Genomic DNA, 21,219 nt, shown 5'->3' with positions numbered 1-21,219 from the left:
ACAAAATGGCCCGGAATGTTCGGATTGCGTTGTACAAAACCCATGATACAATCACTTTCTAGTTTGTAGAGGTGGGATGAGGCTATTAATTGCTTGGGAGTGTCATTGAAAGGATGGATCTTGGCTTATGAAATTTCACCACTTTGGAAGAAAAACAATGAACTGATGAATTAATTTAAGTCCCAAATCAATTAATTAAGGATGAATATTTTGAATTTACAAGGAAGGGTGCTATTTTTTTATTAGACCAAAGTAGAAAAATGAACAAATAACAGTAACCCATTAAAGAGGGGCATCATGAATATGAAAATGAAAATGAAAGAGAAAAAGAGAAACAAGGGGGGAGTTTAGTTGATTAATAATGAGGGAGGTTAGGAAATAAAGTGTAGGTGAGTCCAGGTGGGGGAGCGTTGCGTGAGTGTGAGCTGTTCATTAAATCCTCTCATCTGCCCTCTATTTAATTCCCACTATTTTAGCTTTGCCTTTAAATCCCACCTCACCCTCCCATTTTCTCCCTACCACTCTCTTTTCTCTCTTCTTTCATCAACATCATCAGCTCTTTCTCTTTCTCTCTTTCTGTCTTTCTCCCTCAATTCTTAATTCTCACTCCCAAAATGCCTAATTTCTCTACTTCTGTGAAGCTCAAGTATGTGAAACTTGGGTACCAGTACCTTGTCAATCACATTCTCACTTTCTTGCTCATCCCGATTATGGTAGGTGTTGTGATTGAGCTTCTTAGTCTGGGTCCTGATCAAATCTATGAGATATGGAACTCTCTTCACTTTAATCTTCTGCAAGTCCTGTGCTCCTCCTTCTTCATCATCTTCATTGCCACTGTCTACTTTATGTCCAAGCCTCGCTCCATCTACCTGGTCGACTATGCCTGCTTCAAACCCCCTGTCACCTGCCGTGTTCCCTTTGCTACCTTCATGGAGCACTCCAGGCTCATCAACAGCGACAACCCCAAGAGCGTTGAGTTCCAAATGCGAATTCTTGAGAGGTCTGGCCTTGGCGAAGAGACCTGTTTGCCTGCTGCCAATCACTATATTCCTCCCAAACCCACCATGGAAGCTTCAAGGGGTGAAGCTGAGCTTGTCATCTTCTCTGCTATCGACGATCTCTTGAAAAAAACTGGGATTAAGACCAAGGACATCGATATTCTCATTGTCAACTGCAGTCTCTTTTCCCCCACCCCTTCCCTTTCCGCCATGGTGATTAACAAGTACAAGCTCAGGAGTAATATAAGGAGCTTCAATCTTTCTGGCATGGGGTGCAGTGCTGGCCTTATATCAATTGATTTGGCCCGGGACCTCCTTCAAGTTCATCCCAATTCCTACGCTCTGGTGATCAGCACTGAGATCATCACTCCTAATTACTATAGCGGAAACCAGAGAGCAATGCTTCTTCCAAATTGTTTGTTCCGAATGGGCGCCGCAGCAATCCTTCTGTCCAACAGGAGACGAGAGAGGAGACGCGCCAAGTACCGTCTAGTCCACCTGGTCAGAACCCACAAGGGAGCTGACGACAAGGCCTACCGATGCGTCTACGAAGAAGAAGACCCACAAGGGAAAGTGGGTATCTCCCTCTCCAAAGACCTGATGGTGATCGCAGGAGAGGCCCTGAAATCAAATATAACCACAATTGGACCTCTTGTTCTGCCTGCCTCCGAGCAGCTCCTCTTCCTCTTCACACTCATCGGCCGGAAAATCTTTAACCCTAAGTGGAAGCCCTACATTCCCGACTTCAAGGAGGCTTTTGAGCATTTCTGCATCCACGCAGGGGGCCGGGCGGTGATCGATGAGCTGCAGAAGAACCTGCAGTTGTCGTCGGAGCACGTTGAGGCCTCCAGGATGACACTGCACCGCTTCGGCAACACATCGTCCTCCTCACTCTGGTATGAGATGAGCTACATTGAGGCCAAAGGGAGGATGAAGAAGGGCAACAGGGTTTGGCAGATAGCATTCGGGAGCGGATTCAAGTGTAACAGCGCAGTCTGGAAGTGCAACCGCACCATTACAACACCGACCGATGGGCCGTGGGCTGACTGCATTGATAGGTACCCGGTGTACATTCCAGAGATTGTCAAGCTCTGATTCATTATTCTCTCTAGCTATTATAATCATAAGACAAAGGGATGAAACAAACTCTAGTCCATGGAAAAACCCTCCCAAAATCCCATATCAAAGCGAAAACCACACACTACTCCATCATCATTATCATCATCTTCTTCCTCTTTTTTATTTCAAGGGTTCAACACTCTCTCTTTTAACCATGAACTCCTGTTTGTCACTGCTGGCCTGGATCCGTACATCCATCCATCACTTGAATTCAACAACTGCACATTTCCATTAGCTTTTTAGTTGTCATGATGATAATTTTTAATATTGGTTTTATTATTGTGGCCCATAAATAATCTGTAATTTCTTTGATTTTCTGATCAATCCTCATCACCATCAACCCCCCTGTGTGTACCGAATCATAAATAATCTTATGAAAGAAACTATACCATATAGCTATGCCTCTTGATCTTTTTTTTGTCTGGATAGACTCTCTGTATATGTCATGTAATTTAAGGCTTCTGAGCAATTATCACAAAAAACCTATGCATACAGTTGAGCCGTATATAGCTAGGGTTTATTCAAATACAACTTAGACACATTCATCACTTCAACCAACTGCCTTGATGGTGCCTTTATTATACTACTACTCCTGAGCTCACCCTTCATTTCTATGCTTGATTTTCTTCAACATAATACCATGTGACTTAATGCAATAAAAAAAAAACTAATAAATAAATAAATAGAGAGAAATGGATGAGATTGAAAAGATTGAAAAATGGAACAAATAGAGAAAAGTTTTGACTGAAGGTTTGACAATATCTGATTTATTTGACAAAATTAACTTAGTGGAGAGTGAAGCAAGGGAAGAACAAAATGAAGATTGTTTTGACTTAAATTGATTAAGTGTTGGCAACTTTTCCTGGGGTGGTTGGATCTGGTGAGGCGAATTCATGGCGATCTGAGCTGGGCTGTGTACAACTGGAAAATTAAATAGGATTTAAAAGAATAAAAAAAAAAAAAACCTAATTTCACTTTAAAGGTACAATATCAAGTGCTCAGGAAATTCAAGGATTAAAAGAAGGAAACACGTACAGCTGATGCAGTTGCTCAGCCATTTCAACCTTTAATGGCATCTCCTTCATATTTTGTAATAATTTGCTGCAAAAGCTTTCAACTTGAAATTTCAGAATATAAACGAATAGAAACTTGATATAGAAAGTAATAATATAAAATATGTGTTAATGGATTTTTAGACTTATAAGTGTTTTTCAATTTTCAAAATGCCGACACAAATACAGCATCAATGTATTAAGACTCAAGGGATAAGAAAACTCGTGGAAAAAAAATAAATTAGGGCATGTTTGAGAATTATTTTTTAGAATAGTTTTTTGTTTTTCAGGACAAAAAATATGAAAAATATGTTTAATAATTTAAAATTGATTTTTACTTTTATATTCTTAAAAACAGAAAATATAGTGTTTTCAGATAATATCTTTTAGTTATTTTTTATTGTTTTCACTTTTTTTTTAAAAAAATAAAATTTTATCGTTATTTTAAAAAATAATTATACAAACATGTAAAATGATTAAAAATAAATACTAAATATAAAAATTATATTTAATAATATTTTAAGAATATAAAACATGTTTTTTTTAGATAACATTTTTTAGTTATTTTTTTATATCATTTTTACTTGTTTTGTGAGGGTTATTTTAAGAAATAATTATACAAATATATAAAATAAAACACTAAATATAAAATTTATTTTTAAAATATATTTAAAAATATTAAAAACATGTTTAAAATATTTTAGATTTTCAAACAAACTTTTATTCTATCATAATAGTTTTCAACAACTGTTTTCAAAAACTATTTTTGAGAATTGTTTTTGAAAATCATTACCAAACAAACCCTTAGTTTTTGTCAGAGACCATTTTGGAAAAAATATTCTCAAAAAAAGTTTTTGAGAATAGTTTTCAAAAACATGTCTATGATTCTTTTTAAAACAAAAAATTTTGTTAAACAATTTGGAATGTTTTCAATCTATTTCGTATATTTTTAAAAATAAATTTTATTTATAGCTTTCTATTTTAATCATTTTCTATATTTGAACAATTGGTTTTTTAACATAGCTCACAAAAAAAATGAAAACAGCAAAAAAAAAACAAAAAAAAACAAAAAATAAATAAAATATACTTCTAAAAAACATCCTATTTTTAAAATAAGCTATATGTATATATACCAAACATGTTTCAAGTCTTGAAGAATGCTCTTAAGTCTTCTCTGAGGTGTTTGTCTCAATCCATGTCAACGTTAAATTGAAATTATTTATAGACCCCTTATCCTCCAATTTTGACGTTGCACAAGTTAAGGTAGCCGATGGGTGTGGGCAACCAATTCTAAGATTGCAATTAATCATTTTATTCACCTTTTCCATCTTTACAAAAAATATCAACCTCCATGCATGATGCATCCTTTTCAACCATTTGTCACCATGTCGATGATCATCATCTTATATTATCACCATTTCCATTTATGTTTCCCACCATTAATCTCTGCTGATATTCCTCCACACTCATATCTGATTTTACTTGAGCTTAGGCAACTTTCTCATCCCAAGGGAAAACTACATAACAAGAAAAGGAAAGAAGCCACTACAAACTCATAGTGGATTCTAGCAGTTAACTAGATCAAAACCTCTAATGTGATAAGTCTCTCAATCTAAGTACCCATTTAGAGTAATAACTTAATGGAATTAAGCTACTTTAACTCAAAAGAATGTTTTAAACAAAAAGCAATATGCCAAGCACACAAAAATTTTCTCTATAATGCATAAGATGAGTTTTGTGATGAGATTTTCTAGTATAGAATGACAACCATCTTTCAAAAAATTGCTTTTTAAGTGCTTATGCTCTTTGTTTAAGATTGTTACATCTTCTTACATGTTTGAATTGAGTATATAATTAGATTGTGGTGGGAAGAATTTAGAATTGCTTACTTACATGTCAAGTAGGAAGACATAACTTCAAATTAGATGCATTGAAGAAGTCTAGAAGATGGGTTTATTAACTTTTACAAGATTACTTCTACTTCAATAATTTAAATTGGAGTTGTCCATTTTCAAAGTCACTTCATATTCTAAGGCACCACGTTTTCTTGCATGGCAAGTTGAAAGTAAATAGTTTTTTTTCACCTTACATGTTTTGATAAATTTATTCAATTTAGTTTTAACATTAAAAGTTATTTTCCAATCTCACGTTTTTCATAAAATTTTATATCTTGATTAGTATTTTTAAGAGTTTATTTCAATCGAACCTATAAGATTGAGTATAAATGTATATAATCATAATTGATTTTAAATTCTATGGTATTCAATTTATTTTTTTAGAAAAAATTTTAATAAAAAGATTTAAAATCAATCATGACTTAATATATATACATTAAACCTCAAGGTGTGGTGTGTTAATGAAATAAACCCGTATTTTTAATTAGATAATTTAACCATATTATAAGAAGTGTTAAAACTTGTTTCAAAATATTTTGCTATAATATATGTTTAATTAAGATATTTAATTCGATCATCATTTCATCCATGCTAGTGAGAAGGTAATACAATTGTAAATTTGAATAATAGTTGAATTAGGAATAATGGATTATAATTGATAGAGATTCAAGCTTTTATATGAAGTATAAGGTTAATATATGGTTTATACTTTATATTATTTTTCATATATATTGTTTATCATCATTCTATTATAGTTTACATGATTATTATAATTGTTTTACTTGCCAATACTTTAATTGTTTATTTCTTTGAAAGAATTAAAAAAAAATGAATAAAATGTGGGTGTCTCTCAAATAGCCTGGACCAAAATATTAATGGAGAGGGTGGTGGAAATGGAACACATAGCCCTACACGTCATCTAAACCCTAGAGGTTGTGTTGAAAAAGGTAGTTAGATGATTCATTCAAGATTTAAAATATAGTTAGATGATTCATTCAAGGTTTAAAATCTCTAAATATATGGTTGATATATCCTCCATATATGCAATACTCGCGCATCCGATACAAGATTCAGGAAGATGTATCCATCAACAGAATTTTTCGATTTTTTCACACCTGTTATTTTACCAATATATTTAGATATTTTATCAATATTTCACCAATTTTTTAATTTTTTAATTTTTTTTATTATTGAATAAATTAATTCTAGTTATTTTCTTTTTACATTTGATTTAATTTATTACCAAAAATATAAAAACATGATTTTATTAATAGGTCTCTTTTATATAATATATATATATATATATATATATATATATATATATATATATAAAATTTATAAATATTTTAAAAATGATACATATATTATTATTCATTTGATATCATTGAATACATTTAAATTAAAATGGATGATAATTTTAATATTAAATATATTTTAAAATTAGCTATGTTATCATAATATTATTGTAAAATAATATATAATGCAACTTAATAATAAATGTACATTTATAAAATTTATATTTTTTTATCCATATAGAGAATAGTATTATCAAATATGACAAATTATATATATCAATTTTTTTATAAAAAAAAACTTTGAAATGTCTATTTTTACTTTATATATATATATATATATATATATATATATATATATATATATATATATATATATATATATATATATATATATATATATTAGAGTTTTTCTTAATATTTTTAGAATTTTCATTTATTTTTATGTCACTAATATTTTAACACATATTTTGTGTTAAAATATTCCTCACTATATTTTTTATACATCTATAAAATCGAAGTACTAATATATCTATAATTACCGATATTTTCATCATTGGATGCATTCACATTTGGTGTTTTTTTTTTAATTTGTTTTGTGGGTGGGGAAGGGAATTGTTCATAAAATGATTGTCTAGCTTTTGAGGAAATTTATTTTTTATTTGTGAAAAATTACCTTTTATTTGGTTAGTGAGAAAAATTAGAAAAAAAAAATGAAGTTACAATTGAAATTTTTTTGACATAATCTTTACAATTACAATTTCAAAAACTATAGAAATAATTTAAAATAGTACAATATTTTCTTGTATAACTTTTTAATGAAAATATCAAATAAAATAAAATAATAAAATTATTTTAAAATTTATATTCTTTCAAAGTCTTTATTTCTATATTAAAAATTATTAAGATTGAAAAGACTTCAAATTTATTTCCTCTTTATATATATATATATATATATATATATTTCAGTTTTTTTTTGTTAAAGTTTCTTTTAAGATAATAATTCTTAAAAATATTTTTTAATTATGTATATCTTATTACTTTGTAATAAAAATATTAAAATAATAGTTTCCCAAAAAAAAAAAGGAAAATATTTGAATAATGAAGTCCCTTTGAGATGCTGGAAATTAGGATGAAAATATTTGAATAGGATCAAATTTATTTGCTTATGAAATTTTGGGCCACAGATTAGGGAATAAAGCCCATATTTAGTCCCATTGTTGATTGTGTTTGGTCCCAATAAATTGTCTGGGCTTGAGCCCACCTTACAACTCAATATTGGGTCCAGCATTTTCATGATATCACATGGCTGTAAATGGGCCCAACTAAATCAAAATCTCCATCCAGCCCAAAATGTAAGACCTTTTAGGTCAGTTTGGAACCTTAGAATAGGGAATGGAATGAGAAATTAATTGTGTCCCATTCATTAATATATTTGATTTCTTTTTCAAAAATGTAAAAAAAAAAAAAATCATTTATATGAAAATAAGATATCATTCCCATTAGAATTTTGATTGCTCTTTTTTACATAGTAATATAATCATCTTAATATCCATTCTATTTGTGTCATTCTTCCCATGTACCAAACACTCTCTTAGTCATTGGTTTGAATGCCTAACTACTTTTGATATTAACTCAAAATTAAAATTGAGGCAAGCGAATTTAATGCATTTAAAGAAATAGAGAAGATGATGATTTTGGCCTTTCAAAATTTCTTCAAAATTATTAAATTAATATATTTACTTTCATGGAGTAATAAGGTTATTAGATAAACATTAGAAAAAAGACATGGACAGCGAGAGCAAAGTATAATTATGGTTTAAAAAGTTATTTATTTTAGAGTCCATTTTCATGTTGTTTTTAAAAAACACTTTTAACATAAAAAAATATTTTTATTAAAAAAAATGAGTCTAAGTGAGTATTTGATAAACAACTTAATAACTTAACTTAAGTCATTAAATAAATTAAGTATGTTTGGTAAAGTAATTTAATGGTATAACCGAAAGTCAAAATCAATTTTAAGTAATAAGTAAAAACAATTAACTTATTTTTAAGTCCACATCTTCATTTTTATCTTTTTTTTTATCCCTATTTGCTCTAATTACCTTCATGATCTCCTTTGCTACTTCATGACCTCTATTGTTACTCGACTTTCTTTACCTAGTTATAATTTGTGAGTATAAATATATTAATTTAATAATTTATAGTAAGTTTTAAATTAATTTTATTAAACAATCTTAATATTTAAAGTAAGAATTAAGTAATAAATTCTAAGTGAACAACTTAACTATAATTTAATTTAAAGTGAATTTAATTCATTAAGTAATAAGTATTAAGTTTCATTTTCATTAAACACCTCTGAGATTTAACAAAAGTTAAAAAATTGAAAAACCCCTTATAATGCTTCAAAGAAAAGCGTTTAATATATGATTATTTTAAAAATATTTTTAAATAAAATATTTTTATCTAAAAGTATTTCAAATAGAAACATTGTTAAACATACTTTTTATTTATTTTGTTGAATCATTTTTAATTTTTAAAATTCAATATTAAGTTATTTTATAAAACATATATATTAATATACTTAAGGAATGTTTGGTAAAACCTAATACTTATTACTTAATAATTTAAGTTGATTTTAAATTCAATTATATTTAAATTGTTAATTTAAAAATTATTACTTAATTTTTACTTTAAGTATTAGGGTTGTTTAATAAAATTAACTTAAAACATATTTTAAATCATCAAATTGATATATTTATCTCATAAATTATAATTAGGGTAATGGAGGTTAAATAATAGAAAAGGTCATGGGTAGCAAAGGAGATCGTGGAGGTAATTAAAGCAAACAAAGGTAAAAAGGTAAAATAAAAATATGAACTTAAAAATAAGTTAATTGCTTTTATTTATTACTTAAAGTTATTTTTTACTTTAAGTTATATTATTAAGTTATTTTACCAAATACATACTTAATTTATTTAATGACTTAAATTAAGTTATTAGGATATTTTAAGTTATTAAATTGATTTACTAAACACTCACTTAATCATTTAAATTAAGTCATTAAAATAGTTTCTTAAACTATATTATTTATTTAGTATGAACATTTTTTTTTCATAAGGAAAAGAAGGAAGATTAGTTCAGTTTACAAATTTGTCTTTGGATTTAGTATTTAAATATAAAAATACCATTTAAAAATTATATATTTTTTTAAAGAAACAAGTATCATGGTTTGCTTTAATGAAAAATTAGGGTTCATTTATTTAGTAGATGAATTAATTTTCATCCATAATTAATTGATAAACGGTATATAGTTTCTAAAATCAAACACATTTTAAAATCGAATTTAACACATTTTCAGTGTCTAATAATTATTTTTTATCAAACACCTCTTAAGATTATTCAATTATCCAAAAACTATATTAAAATTTTAAAAAATATGTTTTAATTTTCAAATATTCAAAGCTTAAATGATTTATTAAAAATCTGTTTTCAAAAAAAAATTTTAAAGGAAAAAGTATTTTTGAAAAGAAAAAATCAAGTATTTAATAAAATTTAGAAAATATTTTTAAAAGCAAAAAATCACTTATAGTTTCTTTTTGGAAAAATACTTTGATAGATAATCCTCTTAAAAACATTTTAAATAAAAACATCGACAAAGACACTCTAGGTTGAGCCATTTGATATTATCGGATCAACTCTCATTATGCAAAAAGGAGTAAATATTTAAATGTATTCATACATTTAGAAAACAAGCGTAATATAAAAATTAGAAATGTCAAAAAAGAAAAAAAAATCCACTTAATGCTTTAGGTGAAAAGTTCATTTCCCTTATATATCAAGTAGTTTTTAACAAAAATAAAATGATAATAAATATGAAATTTCTTAATCAAACACATTTTAAAATTAGGACCTACCAAAATTTCCAATTTTCGATTCCTATCTTTTACCAAACACCTTTAACATTACTTAAAGCATCCAAAATTTGATATTAAAGTATTCAAAATTTGGAAGCTTCAACCTTTTATTACAGTAGTCTTAGTCTTTTCCCACAGTCTTATCAACTTCAATCCAGCAAGTTATAGCGAATCCAAAACATAATCAATGCCTCAATTTAAGCTTGGCATAGAGTAGATTAGAAGAAAAATCTTGTAAAGGAGAAAAAAGCCACATTCATGCTTTTTAGAATGACTTTGTGTCACATTCTTTTGACGACCAATTCTTCAATTCCCAAAAATTCCCCAAAAGGGCAAAACACCTATGATAGAGGCAAATTATGTATGACTTTAAAGTACTACTTCTGACAATCTAATTATTTGGATTCAAAAGAAAATAATAATAATAATAATAAATCCACACATGACTAAAGTAAAAAAATCATTTATAAATTAAACTTATTAAAAAAATTTAATATTTAAAGGTAAAAAAATCCACATATCATTAAAGTAAACACCAGACTAATCATGATGAAGATAACAACCAAACATTCACAATTACATGAACCATCTGTATAGAAAATAACTTGAAACCGATTATGTTAACATGAACACGACTTCATTCCAAGTCCTAGAAAATATTTTTTAGTTACACATTAAACCAATGAAAACACAATTAGTAGAAAGTTGTTTAATTATATACAGGGGAAGGTTCTAGAATAGGGCAAACAATTACAGTACACTAACAATCATGAATATATTACTTTAGTCAAATTAGTTCATTTACTTAATAAAATGATTTTTAGTAATAAGCTACGTACAATTTCTATGATTAAACACTTAAAAATTTAGACCCACCAAATACTCCTATTATCCAAAAACTGATATTAAAATAAAAAGGTTGGTTTAGCCCTTTGGTACAGTCCTACCAATTTCAATCCCACGTGTAACATGCAAATCACATAAAGTAAACTAGAAAGAATCTTGTAAAGGAGAAAAAAAAATCTACCATAATTTATGCATTTGAAAAAACTACATCTTTATCCGATTTGAAACGATCTAACTCCTCAATTCCCAGGAGTTTTTAAAAATTGTACTACACACATGACATAGTCAAATTTACGTCGGCCAATTATTTGGACTAAAAAGTAAAAATAATAAAGAGATGCATGCACCAATTAAAAAAAAAAGTCCAAACAAACAAGCATGTTGGCCCTTCACAAGAGCTTGTTCATGCAATGTCGACAGAGATAAGATCTAATTATCTCAATGTACCCTAGAGGCTCCCACAGAGATAGGGCCAAAAGGAAACAAATGATAGAGAGCTTTGTCCTCCATGTTAGGCTTTGAGAACACTGCCCCTCGCTAGGGCACCCAACATCCAACACCCATGAGAATATGTTCCTTTCCTGCTTTTAACACAGGGTTCCCACTGTTATGCGCATTCATGTTCTCTATATTTTTCCCCCTTTCTATTTTACTTCAATTGCCATCTTTTTTTGACTAATACATATAGAGTCAACTATTCCTTCTCTCTCTCTCTCTCTCCTCATATCAAAAGTTTGGAAGATTAAAAGAATGTTATCCAATGATTAGAAGATGATGATTCTCGTGGCCCTTTCCGCCATTGATGACATTTTTAATCCTTGTTTTACCTGCAATTCAACTGACCTTTGCGTAGTATATTGTCACCTTTTCTCAAAAGAAACCAACTTTTTCTCTTATATCAACATTTTTAAGACTATATCAACCTGTTACGCACCGACTGATTAAGAAGTGCCATTCGATCCATGAGTGCATTGCATTTTGATTATTCAACTAATATCTATCTGGAAGCTGATACAGATTCGATTCTTCAGACTGATTCTGAGTTAGTAGTTACGCTATTATCAGTTTGAGTAAGTTTTTATTGATTCCAAATACGAAGGTCTGAATTTGCGCCTTTCGGCAATGTTCCATGCACGAATGATTCTTTAATCCACTTGGGTGTTTCCTAAATCCTATTGCATGGAAGACTAATTGGCTGCTTTCAACTGCCATATCCAATGTGCAAGACCAATTTTTTTTTTTTTTTTTTGGTACATGGTCTGTTTCAGTATGAAGTGAAGAGGTTTAATTCTGAAATTTTAGTTGCCGTTGTCATAGTAGTCGGTTCTACATGTTTGCTTTTTGGAGAATCTTGGTCAAGTATGAATGGGATTAGTGGAAAGAAGAAGGAAACAGGAAATGAAAGCAAAGGATCAGGGAAAGGTGATCATGTCTCACGTTCTTCCTATTCCTTTTTCCTACGTGTTTTTCATGGTCCCTTTTTGTTACATTTCGTGTTTATGTTTTCAAAGTAAAGCATACCGTATAAAATATTTTAAGTAGTGGTATTTTCATTTAAGATAAAGAAAATATGTCAAAAATTAATATAAAAAATAGGAAAATATAAAATTATTTCTTTATAATTTCGTAATGACATGTTCATGGATCTGATACCGAATTGCATTAAGATGTGTATGTACAATATTAATTACGTGGGAATGATTCTATCTTCTTGCTTATTAGATACATAGAATAGTTAAATAAAAGCTTTCATTGTCACGACCAAAAGTGGCACTATTTTCATGTTTGAATTTACAAGTGGAGCTTTGAAAACTTTGAAAGAAAAAGCAAATAATTCAGGGAAGATAGGAGGGAATTTATTTCAAAAGGCCGATGTACAGTAAAGACAAAATAATCAAAGTCCAAAAAAACGAATTTTCATGCACTCATATAAAACTAATTATAAAATATGAATTCTCTAAGGCTATGTTTGGTCCCTAGAAAATTTGAAGAAACTTTAAGAGAAAGAAAATAGAGAGGAAAAGTAGAAGGAAAACAAATGTGGAAGAAAATAAAAAATAAATTTTAAAGTTAATAAAGTATTTTTATTTGCTATTTCAAACTCATTTCACTTGTTTTAATTCATCGATATGAATATTAAATAATTTGAAAATGTATAAGTTGCTCACTAGTTTTAATTATATTTGATTTTTAAAAAAAAATTTCCATGGGACAACCAAATATGAGAAAATTATTTTTCTTAACATTTTATTTTCTTTACTTAGTACTTTTTGAGAACCAAATATAACTTAAAAGTAATTCAAGTTTTATACACTTATCGGTCAATCAAAAATAGCATCCGGATAATCAAAGGTAGTACTTATATTATTAAAATGTAGTACATGGTATAAGATAGTACCTTTGATAAACAAAGTATATAAAATATTAATTATTTTTAAATAATTGTTTGAAATTTGTATTTTATAAACTTGAGTTTCTTTTCTATAATTATTTTCATATGAGTATATGAAAATTGATAGAATATAATTTTAAACTATATTCTTAATTATTTACAAAGTTTCTAATAGCAAAAATATTATTTTTGTATACAAAAAATATATATAAGAATTTTAAAGATTAAAATGACTAAAAACTATATAAAAGCTTTCATTGTCACCACCAAAAGTGGCACTATTTTTCATGTTTGAATTTACAAGTGGAGCTTTGAAAACTTTCAAAGAAAAAGGAAATAGATAGGGAAGATAGGAGGGAATTTATTTCAAGAAGACTGATATGCAATAAGGACAAAATAATCAAAATTTGAAAAAGTGAGTTTTCATGCACTTATATAAAAATAATTATGAAATAAGAATCCTCTAAAAGTAATTCAAGTTTTATACACTCATCGATCGATCAAATGTAGTATTCAAATAATCAAAAGTAGTACTTATATCATTAAAAGATAGTACATGGTTAAAGATAGTACTTTTGATAAATAAATAAAAAAGTATATAAAATATCAATTATTTTTAAATAGTTGTTTGAAATTTGCATTTTATAAACTTGAGTTTTTATTTTGTAATTTTTTTTTCATATGAGTGTATGAAAATGAGTAGAATATAATTTTAAACTATATTCTTAATTATTTACAAAGTATTAATAGCAAAAATATTATTTTTGTATAAAATATATATATATATATATATATATATAAGAATTTTAATGATTAAAATGACCAAAAACTAAATAAAAGCTTTCATTTTCACAACAAAAAATGGCACTATTTTTCATGTTTGAATTTTAAATGGAGCTTTGAAAACCTTGAAAGAAAAAGGGAATAGATTAGGAAAGATAGGAGGGAATTTATTTGGAGCCGGTATGTAGTAAAGACAAAATAATCAAGATGCGAGAAAGTGAATTTTCATGCACTCGTGTAAAATTAATTATAAAATAGTAATTCTCTAAAAGTAATTCAAGTTTTATATATTCATCAGTCAGTCAAGGTAGTATCCAGATAATCAAAAGTAATACTTATATTATTGAAATGTAATACTTGAATAGTTAAATATAATACATTTGATAAATAAGTATATAAAATACTAATTATTTTTAAATAGTTGTTTGAAATTTATATTTTATAAATTTGAGTTTTAATTTTGTAATTTTTTTCATGCGAGTGTATAAAAATGGATAGAATATAATTTTAAACTATATGCTTAATTATTTACAAAGTTTCTAATAGCAAAAATATTATTTTTGTATACAAAAAAAATATATAAGAATTTTAAAGATTAAAATGACTAAAAACTAAATAAAAGCTTTCATTGTCACCACTAAAAGTGGCACTATTTTTCATGTTTGAATTTACGAGCGGAGCTTTGAAAACTTTCAAAGAAAAAAGAAATGGATTAGGGAAGATAGGAAGGAATTTATTTCAAGAAGACTGGTATGCAGTAAAGACAAAATAATCAAAATGCGAGAATGTGAATTTACTCTTGTAAAAATAATCATAAAATAGAAAATTTTTAAAAGTAATTCAAGTTCTATATACTCATTGGTCAAAAGTAATAATCAGATAATAAAATGTAATACTCATATCATTAAAAAATGTAGTACTTGAATGATTAAAAATAATGCATTTGATAAAAAAAAAGTATATAAAATATTAATTATTTTTAAATAGTTGTTTGAAATTTATATTTTATAAATATGAGTTTCTATTTTAAAATTTTTTATTCCATATTAGTGTATAAAAATGGAAAAAATAGAATTTTAAACTATATTCTTAATTATTTACAAAGTTTCTAATAGCAAAAATATTATTTTATATACAAAAAATATATATAAGAATTTTAATGATTAAAATGACTAAAAACTAAATATTTCTCATGTTTTCTATCGAATTTTAAAATAAAATTTATTTAAAAAAAAAAAAGCATTTTTTACAATACCAAATAGGTCCCACATGCTTGCTGCTATAACATAGCGGATAGAAAATGGTCATTGGCAGAAAAGTGTACCGACCTCTCTACCTTTACATGAGGTTGAATATACCGAGGGCCTGGTGCGGGGTAGCGTGCGGTTAGAGGGAGTGAGAGGAAGGAAGTGTGGATACGGAAGATGACTTTGAACAAAGAAAATGGAATTCGATGGACTGGTTACATATTCAAAGGCAGAGGAAAAGTGTACAGTGCTGTTATTCTGATCGATCGCTTTTCCACTATAAAGAACCAGAAAAGTTGTTATTCTCCTTGTTTTTTTCTTTTTCTTTTTTTCTTTTCTTTTTTGGGTTCCATCTTTGCAAATTTGAAGTGGTGAAAATTTTGGCTTTCCATAAGGTAAGGTTCCTATTTATAATTTTATTCCTACATCTTTTTACGTTTTCTTATGGATTTGTTTAAATTATAAAATATGTGAGGAAAGTATTAGAGAAAATTAATGTTATCCTTAATTTATATATTGATATTTATCTATTTATTATATATTAATTTGAATTAGAATAGAATTTAGAATTTGAATTAAAGTAGGAGTTTACTATTAGTTTGAATTATAGAAGGAAATATAATTTGAATTATGGTAGAACTCAAATGTATTTGTATATAAATATCCATAATCATCAATGAGAATAGTATGTCATATTTTATCTCTCTATAGAAATAATGAGCAAAAAAGAGAAAAATGAAGGAGAATAAAAGATGAGCTTAGTGTCGTACCTTGTTCCAAATGACCCTTCCATCTAAGTGTTGCACATAAACTTAGGGAAAAACCTAAGTTTGTGTCATTAAGCTCAATACAAATTTTTCTCACTCCATTTTCAATTCTATTCATCTTTGTATAAAGAAGAAAAATAATTTTTTTAAATGAAAAATCAAAAGAAGAAGATTTATATTTTTCTCTTCCTTCCTAATACTTTCTATTATTCAAGGTTATTTTTTAATAAAATTGTTGTAAATAACTATTTGAGGTGTGCGAAGGTGAAATTCCTGAGCATAGGTCATGCCTTAATTTGGTGGGATTAAGTCTAAGCAAGGTGTGAGCAGAAAGGCAAAGGGAACTATGTGGGACAAGATGTGATCGAGGTTGCGGGAGAAATTTCTACCCTCCAATTAGATCCAGAGCTTGTTCCACTCCCCTTTAAAGGATAGGAGGAGAGAAGTGTATAAGAAAGCCCTTACTCCTAACAAGTTGCAGAATTCTACCAATTCTATTCGCAATGACTTGAACAAATCTAATAATCTAAGATGAAATATCAATGCATCAGATGTGATAAGTGGCCCATCAACTAGCTTTAAAGGTTGAGGAACTAGTCAAAGCATATACATTTGGATTTTTAATTTATCCATATTTTTAATTTAGTATTTTTTTTTATCATTCATATGTCACTTTTTGTGATGATAAACCTTTCATGACGTTAGATTTTTCAAATTATTCTTCTTTTCCAAAATAACGGTGGTTGGAACCACACATTTGGATATTGACAATAATTTTACTAAGATATATATATTTCATTCCATTCATTAATCAACATTGTAATAAATTTGTAATCATAATAAACTAATTATACTTGGATTATATCTCTAATTTATAATTAATTTAGAACTTCTAAATAACATAACTTTCAAATACTTCTCAAATCCCTAAAAGTCTTTGAATTTTACTTTAAGGCCAACTAATACTTTTAATAACTTATTTTAAGTGGAGTTTTAAATTCAACCACACTTTCTATATTTTAAGTGGAGCTTTAAAGTCAACCACACTTTCTATTCAAGCTTTAATTTAGTAAGCATCCTGTGCATCCAAAACTACTCGATAGTGCATTGAAATAATTTGATACATTGTGAAAATTACTGTCATATATCTATTTTCTATAGTTGATAATTAAATGTTAGAACTTGTTGATTCTTTAAAACCCATGAGAATTTTAATTTTCCAATATAAAAAACATATGGGATGATATTCTTTTTAGTCTTTACAAAATGTATATATTTACTATCTTTTTAACCACTAAATTAAAATGTTTGAAAAATCATAGAAAATACTATAATCACTAGTATCATTCAAATATCTCAAAACTTGCTTTGCTTCGTAAATCGACTAGCTAATAATTTCTAATCTAGCTAATAGAAGTCAAATAATAAAGACATCCTATTATGCCCCTAAAATATATTAGATTTACTAATTCTTTACCGCTCTCTTTCTCCATTTCTAATATCTTTGCAACAAGAGTGTGAATTGTTGTTGATGATCCTAAACTGAATTGCTTTAATGTGTGTGACTTACTTTTTTGTAAGACATCTACTAGTAGTTTCCTATAAAAATGAGATCTTTAGGTAGACACATATGATAACTATATTACCATTAGAACTTGGCTTGATGTAAAGTGTTAACTCAAAAGTACACTATTGCAAACAAGTGTCAATCCTGTATACATAGCATGAGGTATTTGCTTTAATTTAGACAATGCCTTCAACTGTGTAAACTTACTTTTCTTGCCCTTTCTTAAATATGTGATAGTGATTCAATTAAAAACTTCTTCTTCAAGTACTCAATTCGAGAAAGTAGACTTAGCATCGATTTGGTATATTTTTCATTTTTTTTTTTTGAGTTACAAGAGTAATTATCATGACAATTGATGCAAACTTCAATATAATTAATAACTAGTTTCTAGTTGTAACATTTTGTTATAAATTTTTTCTCACACCAATCAAAATTATTATCAGGATTATTCCTTGTCTTATAAAGCCAATTAACACTAATAGATTTTTTTTCCAATTGGTAGAGTGGTTAGCTCCCATGGATAATTTTTCTATATCAATTATTATTTTTTATTTTGTTGGTTGAATCCATTTCTCATTACTTAATACTTCTTTATATGAAATTAAGTTACAATCTATAAGAAACAAAAATGAACTAAATCCTTATTAATAATTTTATTATCTTTTATAACTTCATAATTTTGTAAATGTACATACATAATACAAGAACATTTGAGGCGCATTTGCCCATGATTCAAGCTCTTGCGTTATCTTGCAAAGGGGAACTTTTAGTAGGAGAATGTGTACTTGATATATGCATATTTGTGTAAAGTCATTTTGATGTCATTTACAAAATCTTCTTCAATCAAAAACCTATTTTTCATACTTTCTTTTTTTGGTCCATGTTCAACTTTCATTATATAGAAATCAAACATCTCAAATTCCCTAGTTTTGGATTATACAAATTTGTAACCTTTGGTGACATCATTATAATTAACAAAAATGAACTTCCTACTTTTGTCATCAGACTTATTTCTATGCTCTTTTGTTGCATGGGCATATGAAAAAAAAAAACTAAAAACTTGCATGAAAGAAAAGTTTAACTTGTGTTCACTCTAGCCTTTCTTTGGTATTTCTTGCAAAACTCCTATGGCAGGGCACTTGTTCAACAATAACACTACACAACTAATAGCTTTTGCCCAAATTTTTTTTGGAAGTGAGTACTTCTTATTAGCTATCTTTACAATTATCTTGTTCTTTCTTTCAACTATACCTTTCTTTTTGGTGTATAACTAGTTGTCAATTATTGTCAAATACCCTAACTTTTACAACAATAAACTTGTTAAAATAATCAAAATTTTCTTTTAATAAAAAAAAATTCAAGCTTTATTAGAAAACTATTTATAAAAGTTGAAATATATTTATTGTGATCAAGTGATTTTACTTTACTAGGCTCACATATACATTAACTCTAAAGATTATCTAGCTCTTTTGGATTTTCCAATTGGAAATAAATTCTTATAATATTTACAAAGAAGATATGATGTAGAATATCAATTATTGATAATCATGCTACCAAATTCTTCTACACTAATAACTTAACTCATAAAAATTGAGATGGCCAAAACAAATTAAGATGCCAAAATTGATTCTTAGTTGTCATTAACTCAACAAAGCTTCTAATCGAAGAAATATAGGAAATATCTTAGTCTTTGTCATTTATACCTTTGCAATTATCTTTTTATTTTATTATTAAAAATGAAAATACTATTATAAATATTAATAATAGGTAACTTTATGTTAATTGTCCTATTCTTAATAAATTCAAAAAAAAAATCTAGGATAAAATATATATATATATATATATATATATATATATATATATATATATATATATATATATATATATATCTACCTTATTGATATCAATACGATAATTAGAATAAATTTGAATATTACCTTTACTAATGATCAAAACTTTAGACTTGCTTTCAAAATTAACTTCTCATTTGATTGATTCATTTAATTGTAAAAATAATTCTTTCTTTTTGTACTTATAGTTGTTGCAATTTGTATCAAGGTACAAAATATTTATGTGCTTTGAGGTCAATGTAGTTGTATTCCAAGGATTTGTCTTAATGGTGTTTGCCTGTTCTATTTGTTGATTTTGTAATTTTGTTTGATAATTTTGTTTGGCATTCATAGTTGTAGTGTTCCATTTAATATGTAATTTTATTTGAAATGTAGAGTTCCGTAACTATTTTCATTTCTACTGTTTGAATTGTTATGCCCATTATGATAATTTTGTTTGAATTGTTACATTGACTATAACCATGAGCTTTATTACGTTGTTGGCCACCACAATCTCATATAAATGTTTTACTCTATAAAACTTGCTTTGAATGAATAGAATTGATTTTATGATTCATTACTTATTCATGAAAATATAATGAACTCATAAAACTTTCAAATGTGAATTAAGGTGAACACATCTTTTTCCTTTTTAATGGTTAAAATAACATATTTGAAATTTTTATTAATAGCATATAACTTTCTCAATTATTCTTTAATTATCAAAATTCTCACCATTAACATGCTTGCATCTAGTTCACAATGGTGTGCATCATCCCAAATTGATTTAAAGTCATTGATGTGAGAAGACATGATCATCATCTTTATACAATTTTTTAATAGATTGTCCCATGCCTCATTTGTTGTTTTTGTCCTTAAGATTTTCTCAAATATGGATTCTTTTATTATTAGGATGTTGCATAGAGTGTTTTCTAATATACATATATATTTTCCAAAATCTCAATAAATCTTTATATTTTTTTACTAGTTCCTCGAATTTTTCTAGGTTATTCATTTTGTTGCAATCATTATGCACTAGATCTCATAAGTTAACAAGACCCACATATGAATGAACTAAATTTTAAAAGTTGTGCTTGAATTGAGTTATTTATAACCAAGATATTATATACAAAATTGCAACTTTCTAATTCGTATTATTCTAACCTTGATCTTCTAGCCTTACACCTCTTATCTTTTGGCTCTTTGGGTATCAATAGTAAAATTATTTTATTCAACTCATTAATCAATATAATAACAAATTTATATTTGTATCTAGGAATGACAATGAGATGAGTTTTTCTATATCTACTTCGCTTTTAATGGAATGAGTTTGAAATTAAAATAAATGGGTTAAGTGCAAGTTTGAGATTTTTTTTTTTAATAAAAACTAGGAATAGTTCAAATATTGCCTTATCCCACCTTGATTGCATATAAAATTAAATTTAAAAATAATTTAATTTAATTTTTTTATCTTCCCATTTTTAATATCTATAAGTTAATAAAAAATAAATTTTC

The 21,219-nt window shown here is 27.3% G+C and overlaps 1 protein-coding gene across 1 annotated transcript; it reads left to right on the top strand.

Moving 5' to 3' along the window:
• The first annotated feature begins 485 nt into the window (after positions 1-485).
• On the top strand, positions 486-2,516 carry LOC100266928 (3-ketoacyl-CoA synthase 6-like). Its single transcript, XM_002283694.5, has one exon. The coding sequence runs from the start codon at positions 615-617 to the stop codon at positions 2,091-2,093; it is 1,479 nt and encodes a 492-aa protein (XP_002283730.1). The 5' UTR covers positions 486-614; the 3' UTR covers positions 2,094-2,516.
• The last annotated feature ends 18,703 nt before the right edge of the window (positions 2,517-21,219 follow it).

Source organism: Vitis vinifera, chromosome 14 (genome assembly GCF_030704535.1).
Source record: "Vitis vinifera cultivar Pinot Noir 40024 chromosome 14, ASM3070453v1".
Taxonomy (NCBI): domain Eukaryota; kingdom Viridiplantae; phylum Streptophyta; class Magnoliopsida; order Vitales; family Vitaceae; genus Vitis; species Vitis vinifera.
This window is presented reverse-complemented; position numbering and strand designations above follow the sequence as displayed.